The 16,441-nt window shown below is 40.8% G+C and overlaps 1 protein-coding gene and 1 long non-coding RNA gene across 2 annotated transcripts in view; one reads left to right on the top strand and one right to left on the bottom strand.

The window, feature by feature from the left end:
- LOC135212476 (uncharacterized) overlaps positions 1 to 16,441 on the top strand; it is a 58,165-nt gene that overhangs the window by 29,567 nt on the left and 12,157 nt on the right. The window lies entirely within an intron of this gene.
- LOC135212475 (dystroglycan 1-like) overlaps positions 12,437 to 16,441 on the bottom strand; it is an 84,209-nt gene continuing 80,204 nt past the window's right edge. Inside the window, 1 exon segment of the mRNA XM_064245928.1 lies at positions 12,437 to 16,103. Coding sequence (XP_064101998.1) covers positions 16,085 to 16,103 — 19 coding nt within the window. The 3' untranslated portion in view covers positions 12,437 to 16,084.

Raw genomic sequence — 16,441 nt, 5'->3', positions numbered from 1 at the left:
ATTTGAAAGTCATTGTTGGTTGCAGTGAGTTTGTTAATGTTACGTATTTTGCTATGAATAGTTATTATAGTTTCTAAACATCATGATGTGGTGATGTTGCTAATAAATATTGGCCAAACTGGAATAACAGCATTATTGACTTATAGTTGTGAATTAGAAAACTTTATGTTTAAGTGTTTATAGTATAGTACTTTGGTTGTAAGTAGAAAATTCATTTTCATGTATGACACTTACCTGGCAGGTATATATAATATAGCTATATTCTCTGTTCGCACTGGCAGAATTTTCAAAACTCGCGGCAACCGCTAGATCACTGGTAGTTCAGGTGATCGCCACCCCGCTCCCGTGGCGCTGGTGCTCGGAATCATTCCCATTTTCGTCAGATTTTTTTCTGCCACTGAACCGGCAACATCGTTGTTGGTTCCCTGCTAGAATTCGAAACTCGTTAGCTGACTTTCGCTGTACTTGGATGGTTTATTGGGTATCGTATTGGAAAGTTGGATTGGCAATCGCGATTGGAAGTTATTAGAATGTCTGATTCTGGTATAGTATTTCGAGTGTGTATGAAAGAAGGGTGTAAGGTGAGACTACCGAAAGCTTCGGTAGACCCTCACACACTATGTAAGAAGTGTAGAGAGGTTTTGTGTACTTGGGACAATAGATGTAATGAGTGTGAAAGTTTAAATGAGAAAGAATGGAAGACTTTCACCAAATATGTTGAGAGACTTGAAAAAGATAGAGTAAGAAGATCGGTGTCTCGGAGTGAGAGGTCAGGTTCTTCTAGTAAGGCCTTGAATAATTCTGTTATTTCTCCCCCTTCTTCTCAAGTAGAAGTTGTTAATCCTTCTCCTCAGGTCTCTCCTGCGCCCGCTGCTGTTTCTGAGGATACTAATATTGTGAAAGTGTTTGCCGCCCTTGCGTCAATGGGCGATCAGATTCAGCGTCTGACAGACAAAGTGGGTACGATTGAAAGTGTCAGTGTAGTGGAGGGGGCGGCTGATCGTCTCACTCGTGCTCCTAGACCTAGACCTCTGCCAAGCTCCCAGACCCAAGGGAGAAGGCATGGTCGACAGTCGAAGGGAGGCGAGAGGGGTTCCCTTACGATCAGTCGTCCCTTCAGGCAGTCCTGTTGCGTCCCAGGCTGCAGCAGTGCGCCATAGAAAAGGCGACACTGGGAAGTGTCTTTCCTCGACAGATAGTGCTGCGTCAAGGCAGGTATGGACGTTATGCGGAAGTTTCCGCGTCCTCTGAAGAGGACGCATAGACTAACGTCTTCTCAAGATGAGCGTTACCCGCAAGAACGGTGGAGTAGTCCCGAGATTTTCTCTTCTAGTGATGAGGAAGAGGTGGTTCCGATTAAAAGGAGGAGATCCTTTAAGTCAAGACAAGACGCAAGACCTCATGTGTACGACGGTTCTCGGGATAGGAGCTCTCCTTCTGAATACGGAGCAGTCTCTCGATATCTTCCCCTTATCGTAGAACTCAAGATCGAGTTTCTCGTGTTGATGATCCGTCTCGTCTTTGTTCTCCGCTTGCTCAGACTTCACGCCGGAGGAAGCAGAGACTAGGAACTTCCTTGAAGAGATGCAAGGAAGGTTAGCCGATTTGGTTAAATCGTGGGGAAACATCGGAACTCCTCCTACAAGGCGTAAGGACGCATCTCTCCCAGTCAAGTCGTCTAAGAGGACGCATGAGGGTTGGCCGCCTTCTCGTCAGGCTTCGGAGTCTCGGGTAGGACGCAAAGTTACGGAGCAGGGACGCAGGACGCAAGTTAAGAGAACAGGAAGCAGGACGCAAGTTTTCGGAGCAGGACGCAGGACGCAAGCTTCCGGAACAGGACGCAGGACGCAACCTCGGAGCTCAGAAGGACGCAGGACGCAGGCGGCAGGAGCAGGTTTCTTCACGCGAGGTTGGAGAAGATTTTCTGCAGCAAGACCTGGGTTTACAGGATGTGTCTTCGGCAGAAGAGGAAATAGAAGACTTAGAATCTGAGGAAGAAAAAGAAGGTGAAGCACCTTCTTCAGATTATAAGAAATTGACGAATTGCCTTCTTTCACTTTTTGGAGGGGATTTTCAGCCTGCAGCTCCGACATCACCCCTTTCTCAATTCTCCAAGAATAAAACTCCGAAGAAGTCCTCGTTTTTGAAGATGAAGTTTCGATTACGGCTAAGAAGGCTCTTCAAAGAATTGATACGTGGTTGAAGGAAAAGAGGGAAGCGGGCAAGACTGTGTTCTCTTTCCCTCCTGCCAAATTGGCATCGAAGTCCGGAATTTGGTATGCGACAGGGGAAAATCTCGGCCTGGGAGTGCCTGCCTCCCAGGGGGATTTTTCCAACATTGTGGACAGTTCCCGCAGACATGCCTTGAATTCGGCCAAAGTGTGGTGGTCTCCATCAGAATTAGATCATCTCTTGAAAGGGATTTTCCGGACCTTCGAGGTTTTTAATTTCATGTATGACACTTACCTGGCAGGTATATATATAGCTATATTCTCTGTTCGCACTATTCTCTGTTCGCACTGGCAGAATTTTCAAAACTCGCGGCAACCGCTAGATCACTGGTAGTTCAGGTGATCGCCACACCCCGCTCCCGTGGGCGCTGCGGTGCTTCGGAATCATTCTTCATTTTCGTCAGATTTTTTTCTGCCATTGAACCGGCAACATCGTTGTTGGTTCCCTGCTAGAATTCGAAACTCGTTAGCTGACTTTCGCTGTACTTGGATGGTTTATTGGGTATCGTATTGGAAAGTTGGATTGGCAATCGCGATTGGAAGTTATTAGAATGTCTGATTCTGGTATAGTATTTCGAGTGTGTATGAAAGAAGGGTGTAAGGTGAGACTACCGAAAGCTTCGGTAGACCCTCACACACTATGTAAGAAGTGTAGAGAGGTTTTGTGTACTTGGGACAATAGATGTAATGAGTGTGAAAGTTTAAATGAGAAAGAATGGAAGACTTTCATCACCAAATATGTTGAGAGACTTGAAAAGGATAGAGTAAGAAGATCGGTGTCTCGGAGTGAGAGGTCAGGTTCTTCTAGTAAGGCCTTGAAATAATTCTGTTATTTCTCCCCCTTCTTCCGCCCAAGTAGAAGTTGTTAATAACCTTCTCCTCAGGTCTCTCCTGCGCCCGCTGCTGTTTCTGAGGATACTAATATTGTGAAAGTGTTTGCCGCCCTTGCGTCAATGGGCGATCAGATTCAGCGTCTTACAGACAAAGTGGGTACGATTGAAAGTGTCAGTGTAGTGGAGGGGGCGGCTGATCGTCTCACTCGTGCTCCTAGACCTAGACCTCTGCCAAGCTCCCAGACCCAAGGGAGAAGGCATGTCGACAGTCGAAGGGAGGCGAGAGGGGTTCCCTTACGATCAGTCGTCCCCCCTTCAGGCAGTCCTGTTGCGTCCCAGGCTGCAGCAGTGCGCCATAGAAAAGGGCGAACACTGGGAAAGAAGTCTCCTCGACAGATAGTGCTGCGTCAGGCAGGTATGGACGTTATGCGGAAGTTTCGCGTCCTCTGAAGAGGACGCATAGACCTACGTCTTCTCAAGATGAGCGTTACCGCAAGAACGGTGGAGTAGTCCCGAGATTTTCTCTTCTAGTGATGAGGAAGAGGGTGGTTCCGATTAAAAGGAGGAGATCCTTTAAGTCAAGACAGGACGCAAGACCTCATGTGTACGACGGTTCTCGGGATAGGAGCTCTCCTTCTGAATACGGAGCAGTCTCTCCGATATCTTCCCCCTTATCGTAGAACTCAAGATCGAGTTTCTCGTGTTGATGATCCGTCTGCTCTTGTTCTCCGCTTGCTCAGACTTCACGCCAGGAAGCAGAGACTAGGAACTTCCTTGAAGAGATGCAAGGAAGGTTAGCCAATTTTGGTTAAATCGTGGGGAACATCGGAACTTCCTCCTACAAGGCGTAAGGACGCATCTCTCCCAGTCAAGTCGTCTAAGAGGACGCATGATGGTTGGCCGCCTTCTCGTCAGGCTTCGGAGTCTCGGGTAGGACGCAAGTTACGGGAGCAGGACGGCAGGACGCAAGTTAAGAGAACAGGAAGCAGGACGCAAGTTTTCGGAGCAGGACGCAGGACGCAAGCTTCCGGAACAGGACGCCAGGACGGCAACCTCGGAGCTCAGAAGGACGCAGGACGCAGGCGGCAGGAGCAGGTTTCTTCACGCGAGGTTGGAGAAGATTTTCTGCAGCAAGACCTGGGTTTACAGGATGTGTCTTCGGCAGAAGAGGAAATAGAAGACTTAGAATCTGAGGAGAAAAAGAAGGTGAAGGCACCTTCTTCAGATTATAAGAAATTGACGAATTGCCTTCTTTCACTTTTTGGAGGGGATTTTCAGCCTGCAGCTCCGACATCACCCCTTTCTCAATTCTCCAAGAATAAAACTCCGAAGAAGTCCTCGTTTTTGAAGATGAAGTTTTCGATTACGGCTAAGAAGGCTCTTCAAAGAATTGATACGTGGTTGAAGGAAAGAGGGAAGCGGGCAAGACTGTGTTCTCTTTCCCTCCTGCCAAATGGCATCGAAGTCCGGAATTTGGTATGCGACAGGGGAAAATCTCGGCCTGGGAGTGCCTGCCTCCTCCCGGGGGATTTTTCCAACATTGTGGACAGTTCCCGCAGACATTGCCTTGAATTCGCAAAGTGGTGGTCTCATCAAGAATTAGATCATCTCTTGAAAGGGATTTTCCGGACCTTCGAGGTTTTTAATTTTCTGGATTGGTCCTTGGGAGCTCTGGGACGAACAGTGGAAGATAATGAAGCAACGGCTTCTCAACTCCCAAGCAGTATTATGTCCTGCATGGACAAAGCCTTAAGGGATGGAGCGAATGAATTGGCATCTCTTTTCACCGCAGGAGTTTTAAAGAAAAGGTCACTCCTATGCTCTTTTGCTGCTAAGGGCGTTTCTAACGCCCAGAAATCCGAATTGCTTTTTTCCCCACTTTCGGAGCAATTGTTTCCTGCGGATATTATCAAGGATATTTCGCTTTCCCTAACTCAGAAGGCGACGCAGGATCTGTTAACTTCCTCGGTAAGGAAATTTTTTACCCAACAAGGTAGTTAAGAAGCACTCCTAAGGAATCAAGGCAAGCTAGTCAGCCCTTTCGAGGCAAGTCCTTTTCTCGTCCGGCCTTCAGAGCAAGAAGAGCTCCGTCCAAGAGGGGTTCGAAACCCAGTACTAACAATGAACAGCAAGTCCTTCAGACATCAGTAGGTGCCAGACTCCAGAAGTTTTGGGAGATTTGGCAAGAAAAGGGAGCAGATCCTTGGGTAGTCAAGGTGGCCAAAGAAGGTTACAAGATCCCTTTTCTAAAGAGACCGCCTCTTGCGACATCGCCAAGAGAGCTGGGAGCTCACTACAGCGATCCCTCCAGGAAACAAGAAGCACTACAAGAACAAGTTCTTTCTATGCTCAAGAAAGGAGCAATAGAACCTGTTCTGGATCACTTATCTCCGGGATTTTACAACCGGCTGTTTTTAGTAGCAAAATCCTCGGGGGGATGGAGACCAGTACTGGACGTAAGTCAACTCAATTTATTTGTGGAGAAAACAAAATTTACGATGGAGACGACCGATTCAGTACTGGCAGCGGTACGTCCAGGGACGGATGGTCACCCTGGACCTTCAAGACGCATATTTTCATATCCCAATTCATGCAAGATACAGGACACACTCATATTAAGTACCTGAGATTTGTGATCCAGACCAGGGTTTTTCAGTTCAAAGCCCTCTGTTTTGGACTGTGCACAGCCCCACAAGTTTTTACAAGAGTGATGGCGAGCGGTGGCGCAAGTGAGGCTACACATTCTAGGAATAAGAGTGTCTCTATACCTGGACGATTGGCTCATCAAGAGCCCAATCAAGAAAGCAATGTCTGGAGGACTTAGAAATGACGTTAACATTAACGAAAGAGTTAGGGTTGATGGTGAACTTAGAAAAGTCGAATATGAACCCAGTCAGGAGCTAGTTTATTTGGGGATTCTGATCTCCATCAGTGACTTTTCGGGCTTTTCCGTCTCCAACAGACAAGATCTGTGCATCCGGAAAGTGCAAAGACCTTTCTAGAGAAAGAACCAATGTTCAGCACGAGAGTGGATGAGCTTACTGGGGACACTCTCGTCCCTGGCAACGGTTCGTTCTTTCTCTAAGGAAGGCTTCACATGAGACCCCTACAAATATTTTTGAACCAAGTCTGGCCAAGAAAATCGCAACCAGATTCCTTCCTGTTTCGAATTCCTCGCAAGATCAAAGAGGAGTTAAAGTGGTGGCTAAACTCCGGGGAAGTTTAGCAAAGGGAGCGTCTCTCCAGCAAAAGAACCCAGACCATGTATGTTCTCAGACGCCTCGGACGCAGGCTGGGGAGCGACTCTCGGACTTCAAGAAGTCTCAGGTCGTTGGAGCAAGGAGGGGAAAACGGCTTGGCATATAAACAGGAAGGAACTGATGGCGATTTTCTTGGCCTTGAAGGAGTTCAACGCGGTGATTCGCAACAAGGTGGTACAAGTCAAGCGGGACAATACCACAGCTCTGGCGTACATCCGCAAACAAGGAGGGACACATTCAATCTCTCTTTGCAAGTTGGCGGAGGAGATCCTTCTTTGGGCAGAGAAGGAAAACGTAACCCTTCTCACCAGATTCATTCAAGGGGAGAAGAAGTAATGAGAGCGGACCTGTTGAGCAGGGAAGGTCAACTTCTATCAACAGAATGGACGCTTCATTTAGAAGTATGCCAGAGTCTGTGGAAATTATGGGGTCGCCCAGTGGTAGACTTGTTTTGCGACAGCAAATGACGAAGAGATTGACGACGTATTGCTCTCCAGTCCCAGACCGTCAAGCAGTCGCAGTAGACGCCTTTCTTCTAGATTGGACGGGGCTAGACGTCTACGCCTTTCCCCCGTTCAAGATATTAGGGAAGGTTTTGAAGAAATTCAGGGAGAGTCAAGGGACAAGAATGACTCTCATAGCTCCATACTGGCCGGCCCGCAGATTGGTTCACAGAGGTACTGGAATGGACAATAGATGTACCAAGGACACTTCCAGCAAGAGTAGATCTACTCAAACAGCCTCACTTCAACAGGTACCACAAGAACACCCTCGCTCTGGGTCTGACTGCGTTCAGACTATCGAAAGACTTGTCAGAGCGAGGGGGGGTTTTCTAGAGAGGCGGCCAGAGCGGTGGCCGGAGCTAGAAGAGCCTCTACTATTAAGTTGTACCAGGCGAAGTGGGAATCTTTCGCAAGTGGTGCAAGAGTCGGAAGATTTCTTCATCCAGTACCTCTGTGACCCAAATTGCCGACTTCCTTTTATACTTAAAGAAGGAAATAAAATTGTCAACTCAGACGATTAAAGGGTATCGGAGTATGTTGGCTTCTGTATTTAGACATAGAGGTCTAGATATTACAAATAATCTAGATCTGAGAGACCTCATAAGGTCCTTTGCAACAAGGAAGGAGCCCCAATACAGAGCGCCTTCCTGGAATCTCGATGTGGTCCTGAAATTTTTAGGAACTAGTAAGTTTGAACCGATGGATCAAGCTTCGTTGAGAGATATCACAAAAAAGACCATCTTTTTGGTGGCATTGGCCACAGCTAAAAGGGTGAGTGAGCTGCAAGCAATTAGCAAACATATTGGTTGGAAACATGACAAAGCGGTTTGCTCTTCTTTTTAGGAGGGGTTCTTAGCCAAGAACGAGAATCCAGCTCATCCATGGCCAAGGTCATTTGAAATTATGGGTCTTTCAGATCTAGTAGGACAGGAAACAAGAGATAGTTCTTTGTCCAGTAAGGGCATTGCGCTATTATTTGGATAAAACCAGTAAGATTAGAGGAACTTCAGAATCACTGTGGTGCTCTGTGAAGGACCCTAGCAGAGCAATGACCAAAAATGCTATTGCCTTTTTCCTTAGGGAACTAATTAAAGAATCTCATATGTTATGCCAAGAAGAAAATTTCGGCATCCTTAAGGTTAAGGCACACGAAGTGAGAGCAGTAGCTACTTCGTTGGCTTTTAAAAAGAATATGGCCCTCAAAGATATCATTGAAACGACGTTTTGGAGGATAATTCAGTGTTTGCAAGTCATTACCTTAGAAAACGTCAAAACAACGTTTGACAATTGTCAAACGTTGGGTCCATATGTATCCTCAGGAGCAGTATTGGGCAAAGGATTTTCCACCCCATAACTTACTAACATGCTAGGTATTTTAATGAAGTGGTGTTGTTTTTACGGTTGTCTGAGAGGGTGATTTCCTCTTCAGTCTGTGAAGTGTAGTGTGTTAGGTTAGTGTTGTGTGTGGTTCAGGTGGTCTAACTTATCCTAGCATGAATGCCCGTGGTAAGAGAGGGCTAGGGTTTCCTGTCAACAAATTGGTCCCGTCCAGTTGTCAGACCCTTGTATTTAGCTTCATCAACTAATAGGTCACGTCCTAGTTGGAAGCTACTAAGGCTTAGCAGGCTAAGAGGCAGGAATGCTGAAGTCAGCTACCTTAGCAGGTAAGGAATCTAAGAGTATTTTAAATTTTAAAATTTTAAAACTCTTACAATGTTGCTGTCTTTGACCCACCCTCCCAGATGTGTTCAATCAGCTATATATATACCTGCCAGGTAAGTGTCATACATGAAAATGATGTTATTATGATATAACAAAGTTTCATGTATACTTACCTGGCAGGTATATATAATTAAATTCCCACCCACCTCCCCTCAGGAGACAGGGTTCAGAGAGAAAAATCTGACGAAAATGGGAATGATTCCGAGCACCAGCGCCACGGGAGCGGGGTGGCGATCACCTGAACTACCAGTGATCTAGCGGTTGCCGCGAGTTTTGAAAATGCTGCCAGTGCGAACAGAGAATATAGCTATATATATACCTGCCAGGTAAGTATACATGAAACTTTGTTATATCATAATAACATCATTTTTCAATACTCTTAGGCTTCCTTAGTTGATTTATATAGTTGTTAGTTTCCCTTTTGGGATCTTGAGTTTAAACATTTTCAAGTATTTCCATGTAATCCGTAACTATATTTATTCATGATAATACATTGAAGGACTGATACATATGCAGCTTTTTTTTGTGACATTTCAAGAATGTCTTTTAGAAAGTAGTATATGATAGTGCTTTTTAAGCGGTCTTTTCACTGCTGTTTATAAGGCAAGTGTTACCACTAAGTTTTACTGCTGTTTTTTATCTGTTGTTTTAGTATCAAGTCTCTTTTGCATTGGTTGTGCCTATTCTTACTCAGAGAACAAGATTCGTTGCTGGCATCCAGCCAGCTCACTCTTCAACAACAACTATACCACTCCAGTAACTTCCTTAGTTCTCACAGAATTTATCTCAAGTTTTTTTTTTTTTCACTGTACTGTATGATATTTGTTCTTGGTTGTAGACTAGACGTTCACAACTAATTTTCTTGTCCTCTCTCTGCATTCTGGGATGTTTTTTTTTCATTACACTATGATGTTTGCTCTTGGTTGTAAACTAGACATTCACAACTAATTTCTTTGTTCTCTCTGCATTCTGGGATTGGTTAATGATTATTTCTCATATGCCAATGTATTAAATGGGTGATGGAATATTACTTCTAATGTGGTGGTTGTTTTGGAATGAAGAATGCCATGGTCCAATTGTAGTATATCTAATATATAATCAAATTCTTCATTCAATGAAACCTTTCATTTGCTAAAGATGATGGATTTTAGAGATATTAAAAAATCACAAAGGGAATAGTTTTATATCTGATTTGGTCTTAGCTGTTGCAGTTTTGGGTGCTTGTTATGTATTACTTATAGTTTGGCTACCATAATCATAAATAGGTAGAACAGTTAATTTGTACAACATTAGAGTGCTTCTGTCAGTTCCTTAAGTTGTATGCGATAGGTAATTGTTATGGGAATACAAACTGACACCTTTTAAGTGGAGAATAAAATGCTTGCATAGCTGAATAATTGAATAAATTTAGTTACAAGTATAGCTGAATAAACTTAGTTATTAGTATAGCCATATACGTACTCGCATCATCTTTTGAATGTATGTATATAATACATAATGGTTTTGTGTGTGCCGCCACCTTCAGCCTCTTCCTTGGAGGGACATAGTTGAGTATTGTTTCTGTGTTTTTCAGTCTGTTTTTTTATTTGTACTTTTTTTGTAATGTTGTCTCAGTTACTGTGAATTTTCTCGTAGAGATTAAACAAGAGCGTCAAAGACATAGATGTGAGGGTTGTAGGGGTGTGGCTGCTTCATATCTCCTATATGTATATGTAAATCTACAAGTTTTGTTCTTGTCGAGGTAAGGTCTGTCCATTCCTGTGGGGAATGGACTGCTTCTCTCAATATGAAGAGTTCAGTGAGATTGCTTCGTGCAAGCTTAGCGTTAGTTCTCCTCCAGCTAAGATATCTTGTCCTTTGTTTTATCTGGGGTTCAGGCTCTGACAGGAGCATTTTCTGATGATTTGTCCAAATTTCATGAGTTATCATGCTAAGAGTTTATCAAGGAAATGTGACTCAAAGTAAATGTTCTAGGTAGCCCATTGTTTTCTGGCTTTCTAGGTAATTTGGTGGAGAAGAACAAAGAAATCTCACCTTGCAGATCATCTGTGGAGGTAGTTCTGGTTGATGGTAATGTGTCTGCAGAGCCCAAGGTTCAAGTGACACTACTATTACCAAGCATTGTGGTAATGTGTCTGCAGAGCCCAAGGTTTAAGTGACACTACTATTACCAAGCATTGTGGCCAATTGCTTGAAGTGGTCCTTCCTATTGATCTTCCACTGGACAAGCCCAGTTCATTAGTGCTTTCTTCTGTTAGTCTTGGTCATTGTACATATATATGCTACATGAGGATGTACAATACTCATTTCAACTTCTCAGACTTCTTCAAAGAAAAATCAAAGTTATCATCCCTCTGAACCTATGAATCACATTGGCTTTTGAATTTTTTTAACATCCTTGCCCACTGAAATGGAAGCTCTCTCGAGTACCTTGGAGTCTAACTAAATCTCCCTGTAAGACATTGTTTTGGCTTTGGACAGAGGTTTGAATTTGAAGACTAATTCTTTTGGCTTTAAGACATTGTTTTGGCTTTGGACAGAGGTTTGAATTTGAAGACTAATTCTTTTGGCTTTGGCCATCATGAAAATCATATTTCCTACCTTGTGGTTCAAGATTTTCACAGTTCCTTCCTTCCAAGATTTTGTTGGGACACAATGAAAGAAACTTTTTATTAGTACTGACAAACATAGGAAGATGTCAGAACTTTCTCCTTTATAGCTTCATGAGATTATTCAGAGGGTGTATCTCTTCCATTTCGATCGAGAGCTCACAAAGTTACTGGCCCATCCCTTGCATTCCATAAGATCTCGTTTTCTCATATAATGGGGGCAGCCATGTGGCATAGCAGTGCATGCTTTCCAGTTGAAGTGTATGTCAAAAATTAAACCCGAGATTCTACTGTTTGTTTGGTATATATCAAGCTCTTTCTCATGTTATCTTGATCAAATATGATTGCCTTTGTCTTTTCTGAAGAAAGTTGTTTATCTGGATTCTGAAATATTTTTGTGAGCTTTTTCATTTTTTTGTCCTTTCACCCAAGTGAAGAGTTTATGAATTCTGTCGTCAATGTGTAAAGTTTGAATTTGTGGTTGACCAGCTAGAAGAGAAAATTGTAAACCTTCTGACAAGGCCCTATTATTTACTGTTCTTATTGTATTGGGTATATGATATGTAGCATTGTTTATTGCAAAATGTGCAGCTCAGAATACTTCCCTGTTAGATACCATTAAACAGTCTATAAGTTTCTGAATAAATATTATGCATACAGTCTCACCTGGAAGATGCAATGTGTTAATTTTTTCATGAATAAAACCAGATGTCATATTTCCAGATAGTATATAGACTTTTGGTTGTCAAAAATATGGCATTAGTTACAGTTATTTATTTCTGCTTAAATGTTTTTTAATATAGTAAGTGATACGTCAGGCCAAGAGTAGATCTATTTTTCTGTACAGTTTGTCTATATTCTATCTGGTCAGTGACATTCAAAATCTATGCATTAATGACAGAATTCATAAAATACTCTTTTCTTTGGGGAAAAAAAAAAAAAAAAAAAAAAATCACATGTGGAATCCAGATTCAAGTAATTTTGGATCATGTCAAGATTAGCGAAACCCACTATTTTTCAAGACAATATTATACCACTTTGATTTATATATAAATAAATAAATAAATAAATATTATATATATATATATAATTATGTTATATCAAAGTGGTATAATATCGTCTTGAAAAATAGTGAGTTCGCTAATCTTGACATGATCCGTAATTTTTATATAAAACCTATGCAGGATACATGTTTAAGACACTCAAACAAGAAAAAATAGTAAAATCAGGTTATGGCACACCATAAGCAGTTCCAAAAAGGTAAATGTATTGAAACAGTTTTAAAAAATCTCCATTTATTTTATATTTTATACACTGTCACTTAGCAATAATACTTTACACAGGGCCACGGGACTTAAAATTAAGCCATTAACTATTTTCTACCCTGTTGATGAGTGACGATGTTAATTTACTACAATACCAGAAAAAGCTTCACTTTCATTCAAGCTTAAAAATATGTGCAGAACATTACCAGTATCCTAATAACTATCTGAAACACACATTCTTTTAGTTTATATGCATTCACACACACACACACACTGTACTTCAATAGTTGGCCTTGATAATAAAACCTTGCCTACTGAACAGTAAATGATAAAAACAATTAACTTACAGGATGAGACGATATCAAAAAGTGTATACTATTAATGTTTACACTAGGACGTCAGACAGGAAAATATTGACTACAGGAATTCAACTGAGGCTGACAATTACATATCAACTAAAAAGATAAATAAAACTCTAACACCCACATAAGAAAGCTTTCTTAAGAAACATTTTAAGGGAGTGGGTGAGGTATTTAATTTACCAAGACCGAACAACTTTCTGCACAGTTAATCCATGCTCGGCACTTAAGGAAAATTTAAGTGTGATGTATAAAATTAATTCTATACTATACATATGGTCTCTTTCATTTCAACAAATATTAATCTACAGTCATATTTGTGCAAACCTTTTATACATCATTGCACAATCTGTATATAAACATGTTACAGAACTGATGGAGTTTGTGATTATAAATCACTCCATATCAGACTTTCATTATTAAAGTTTGTGCAACCAAAATTCTATTGAAATAATTAACTCAGTAGAACATATAACACTGAAGTTGATATATATATGCATCTGAGAATAAAACTGGGATATGCCTACAGTATAACGTTGTGCTGTATTAAAACTAAATGAACTATCAATTAGAAATCTTCATAAATGCACTCAAGCATACTTGGGAAAGAGGGAATTTAAAAAGAATGATAACCTTATTACACAAAATATTGAAATCAAACCAGTTGTAACACCAATTTCTTACACACACCATGGTAAAAAAGATACTGTACTTAAATCCACATTCCTCATTCTTGCAAAACTGCACTAACAATTGCTCTTATTCTTTCAACAGAAACAGTAAAAACAATATACTTTTCTGTATAGTACAATAAATTTTATAATAACGTTTATCAATTATTGTTTACGTCTATCAGTAAGGGGACTTACCATAGTGCCAAATTATTAATATTTTATAAGCATTAAACATAAACCTACCCATTTTTAGTTCACCAATAATTGCCAGTAGCTTGCCTGGTCTGTAATGTTAAATAAGATATTCTTCTACAAAACTGTTAAATTGGCACTAAAATAGGATTACAACTACCTACTGTATTACCCTACTGGCACTGGGTTAATGGCATGTGTATAAAAGAGAGAGAGAGAGAGAGAGAGAATGTAATGTAAGTATATCTGAACAATATTTCACTGAAGCAAAGTTGTGGATAGAACTTTACATTGGAAATATGGCTGTAAATGTATTGAAGACATCTGAGTTTGACAGAAAGTAAGTGGGAAGAACATGGGTTGAAAGTTAGGGAAAATAGCTATCGTGACACACACACACACAACACAGCTTAGGAATATTTAATTGAAAAGCAGTGTGGAAATGATAGAAGTGGACCTGAGAAAAGGAAGTGGTTTCTTCTCCATGACTGACTTTAATGTCATTATGGATGCTGTGATGCAAAAAGCCAAACAAGGGCATTAGATGTAAATGCTAAGTTGTAAGATATGAAAGTAGGCTGTGAATGGAGTACCACATGGCTGATGCATACCGATGATACAGCACTGAATGGGGATAGTGATGAGCAACTGTAGCTTATAAAAGAACCGGAAAGTATTTACAAGTGAAGAGCTTTAGGTGTAAATGGGAATAGTTGGACTAAGATTACAAGGGTGAACAAAAATCATGATGACACAGCAATTTAACATGTATGGTGGAAGAATTTAAGTTGTTGCTTTATAAGTACTGTATTGGTATAAATGACTGTGAGACTTGAGGCAAATCACAAAATGTGTGTATGAAAAAGATGGGAAGAGACTTGTATCATTTATGGATACCAAGATGAAATGTATGAGGGACTGCTGAATGAAATGTAATAGGGTTGAAAATGTTGAGCTGTATTTTTTTGTGTAATATATGAGGTATAAGAGGTGAAAGGGTATAAAAATATAGAAATAGTCCTAAAATGGTTATGAGAAGAAAGAAAGGCTAAGGGTGGACAATCATCAGCCTTAGTATTAAAAAATGAGATTGTTTGATATGGCTGGGTCACATGGAAAGAATGGAGGACGATAAGTTTGTGTGAAGTGTTTAATTTGGGAGTGTAAGGAAGAAAGAAGGAAAGGAAGAAATACTGTATTAGAAAGGAAGGGTGCATGTGTGTGCACAAGATAGTAAGGGAACAATGCAATATGCACTGGGTTCAAAGCACTACTGCTAATCTGCCTGTGCGGGTGTAGAACATCAGCTCATTTTGTAGACATTTTCCATGTGATTTAGAAGTTGAATATATATACTATACCTTCCCTCATGCCTTTACCTCTCAGAGGGATTAATAGAAGAAGGGGCTTTGCCTTCTGGTTCTCAGGAAATCTTTTAGGATGAGGTTGCTAGTCCATGACTTGTAATGCTACTAACACCAACACAGTCATCTCTACCAGGGACTGAGGCCACTGCTCGGTAACAGGGACATGTAAGGTTTCAATGTTGTGAGCACATCATCACCCAGGAGTCTATACTTGGGACCTAATTCTTGTGAGACGAGAACCTTAACTACTGATTATACCCTTCTTTAAAGCATTTATGTATGTGGCTATGACTGTTGTTACTTTTTTCCCTGGTGCCACCTCTGTCTGGGAAAACAGCTTAACGCTGAAAATAAAAATATATTCATTTACATTGTCAAAGGCATAGGAGCAGGGAGCTGGCAACCCTACTCCACCAATCCACAGTCAAGCACACGTCTCTGTCTAAGACATGTTCCCAATGCCATTCAATGGTATGGGACTGACACACACATTAGATATATATATATATATATATAAACACAAATGATTCACCGACATATGAAGATCTGAACACAGCTATGCATATTGTGTTGTACCAAAAATATTGATTACTCAAGAAAATAACAAGAATTTCCACACAAGACCTTTTACGAACTTATTTATTCTAAGAAGCACAGTTATCCACTATTGCAAGTTTCTTTCACAAGGAGTGGCATAATCTGACAAATTTTCACTGAAGATGAGGTTTTCACTTTTGTACAAGTGAGTTAATAGGATAAAGGCATGTAAGATCCTGATGTCACAGACATGTATAATCCTAATGTCCCATCATAAAAATACAAAATTTCATGTACATTTCTCAAAAATGTAGAATTATTAAAGCACTACAGTATTTGTTGCCGTATCCCTCAATACCAGTGACACAAATAGAAAGGGTCTCTTCTTAAATAATAAAGATTATTCAAATTTAGAATTTGTAAGTTACAATGATATGAAGATACATACCTCGTAAGTTCTATTTTTAGCAGAAAGTGAATTAGCATATGAACATGTCTACGATACAAGTGCTGTACTTCCAGCTATTAATAACTATGTAATGGTCATCTTTCTGTAAAATAAAAATCATAATAAACAAAACTGCAAACATTTAATGATCATAGTATACTCCCAAAAATTAACCATAGTAAATAAATATCAAAAGGCAGGTACTGAATGCTGTACAGTACTAATTTGTGTCACGAACCTCAATTAATACAGAAAATAATATATACCAGCATAATATTGATTGACATTCCTGCAAGATAACATTCCTCATAGTATTTATTAATACTACTGTATACTGAATTTCCTCAAAGTAACAAAGAACTTTTAGAGCAGTTTTTGTCTTCCCTACTTTCCACCAAAGAGGCAATTCCATAAATAACTACTGAGAATATTGACTACTCC

This window comes from Macrobrachium nipponense, chromosome 41 (genome assembly GCF_015104395.2).
Source record: "Macrobrachium nipponense isolate FS-2020 chromosome 41, ASM1510439v2, whole genome shotgun sequence".
Lineage (NCBI taxonomy): Eukaryota > Metazoa > Arthropoda > Malacostraca > Decapoda > Palaemonidae > Macrobrachium > Macrobrachium nipponense.
This window is presented reverse-complemented; position numbering and strand designations above follow the sequence as displayed.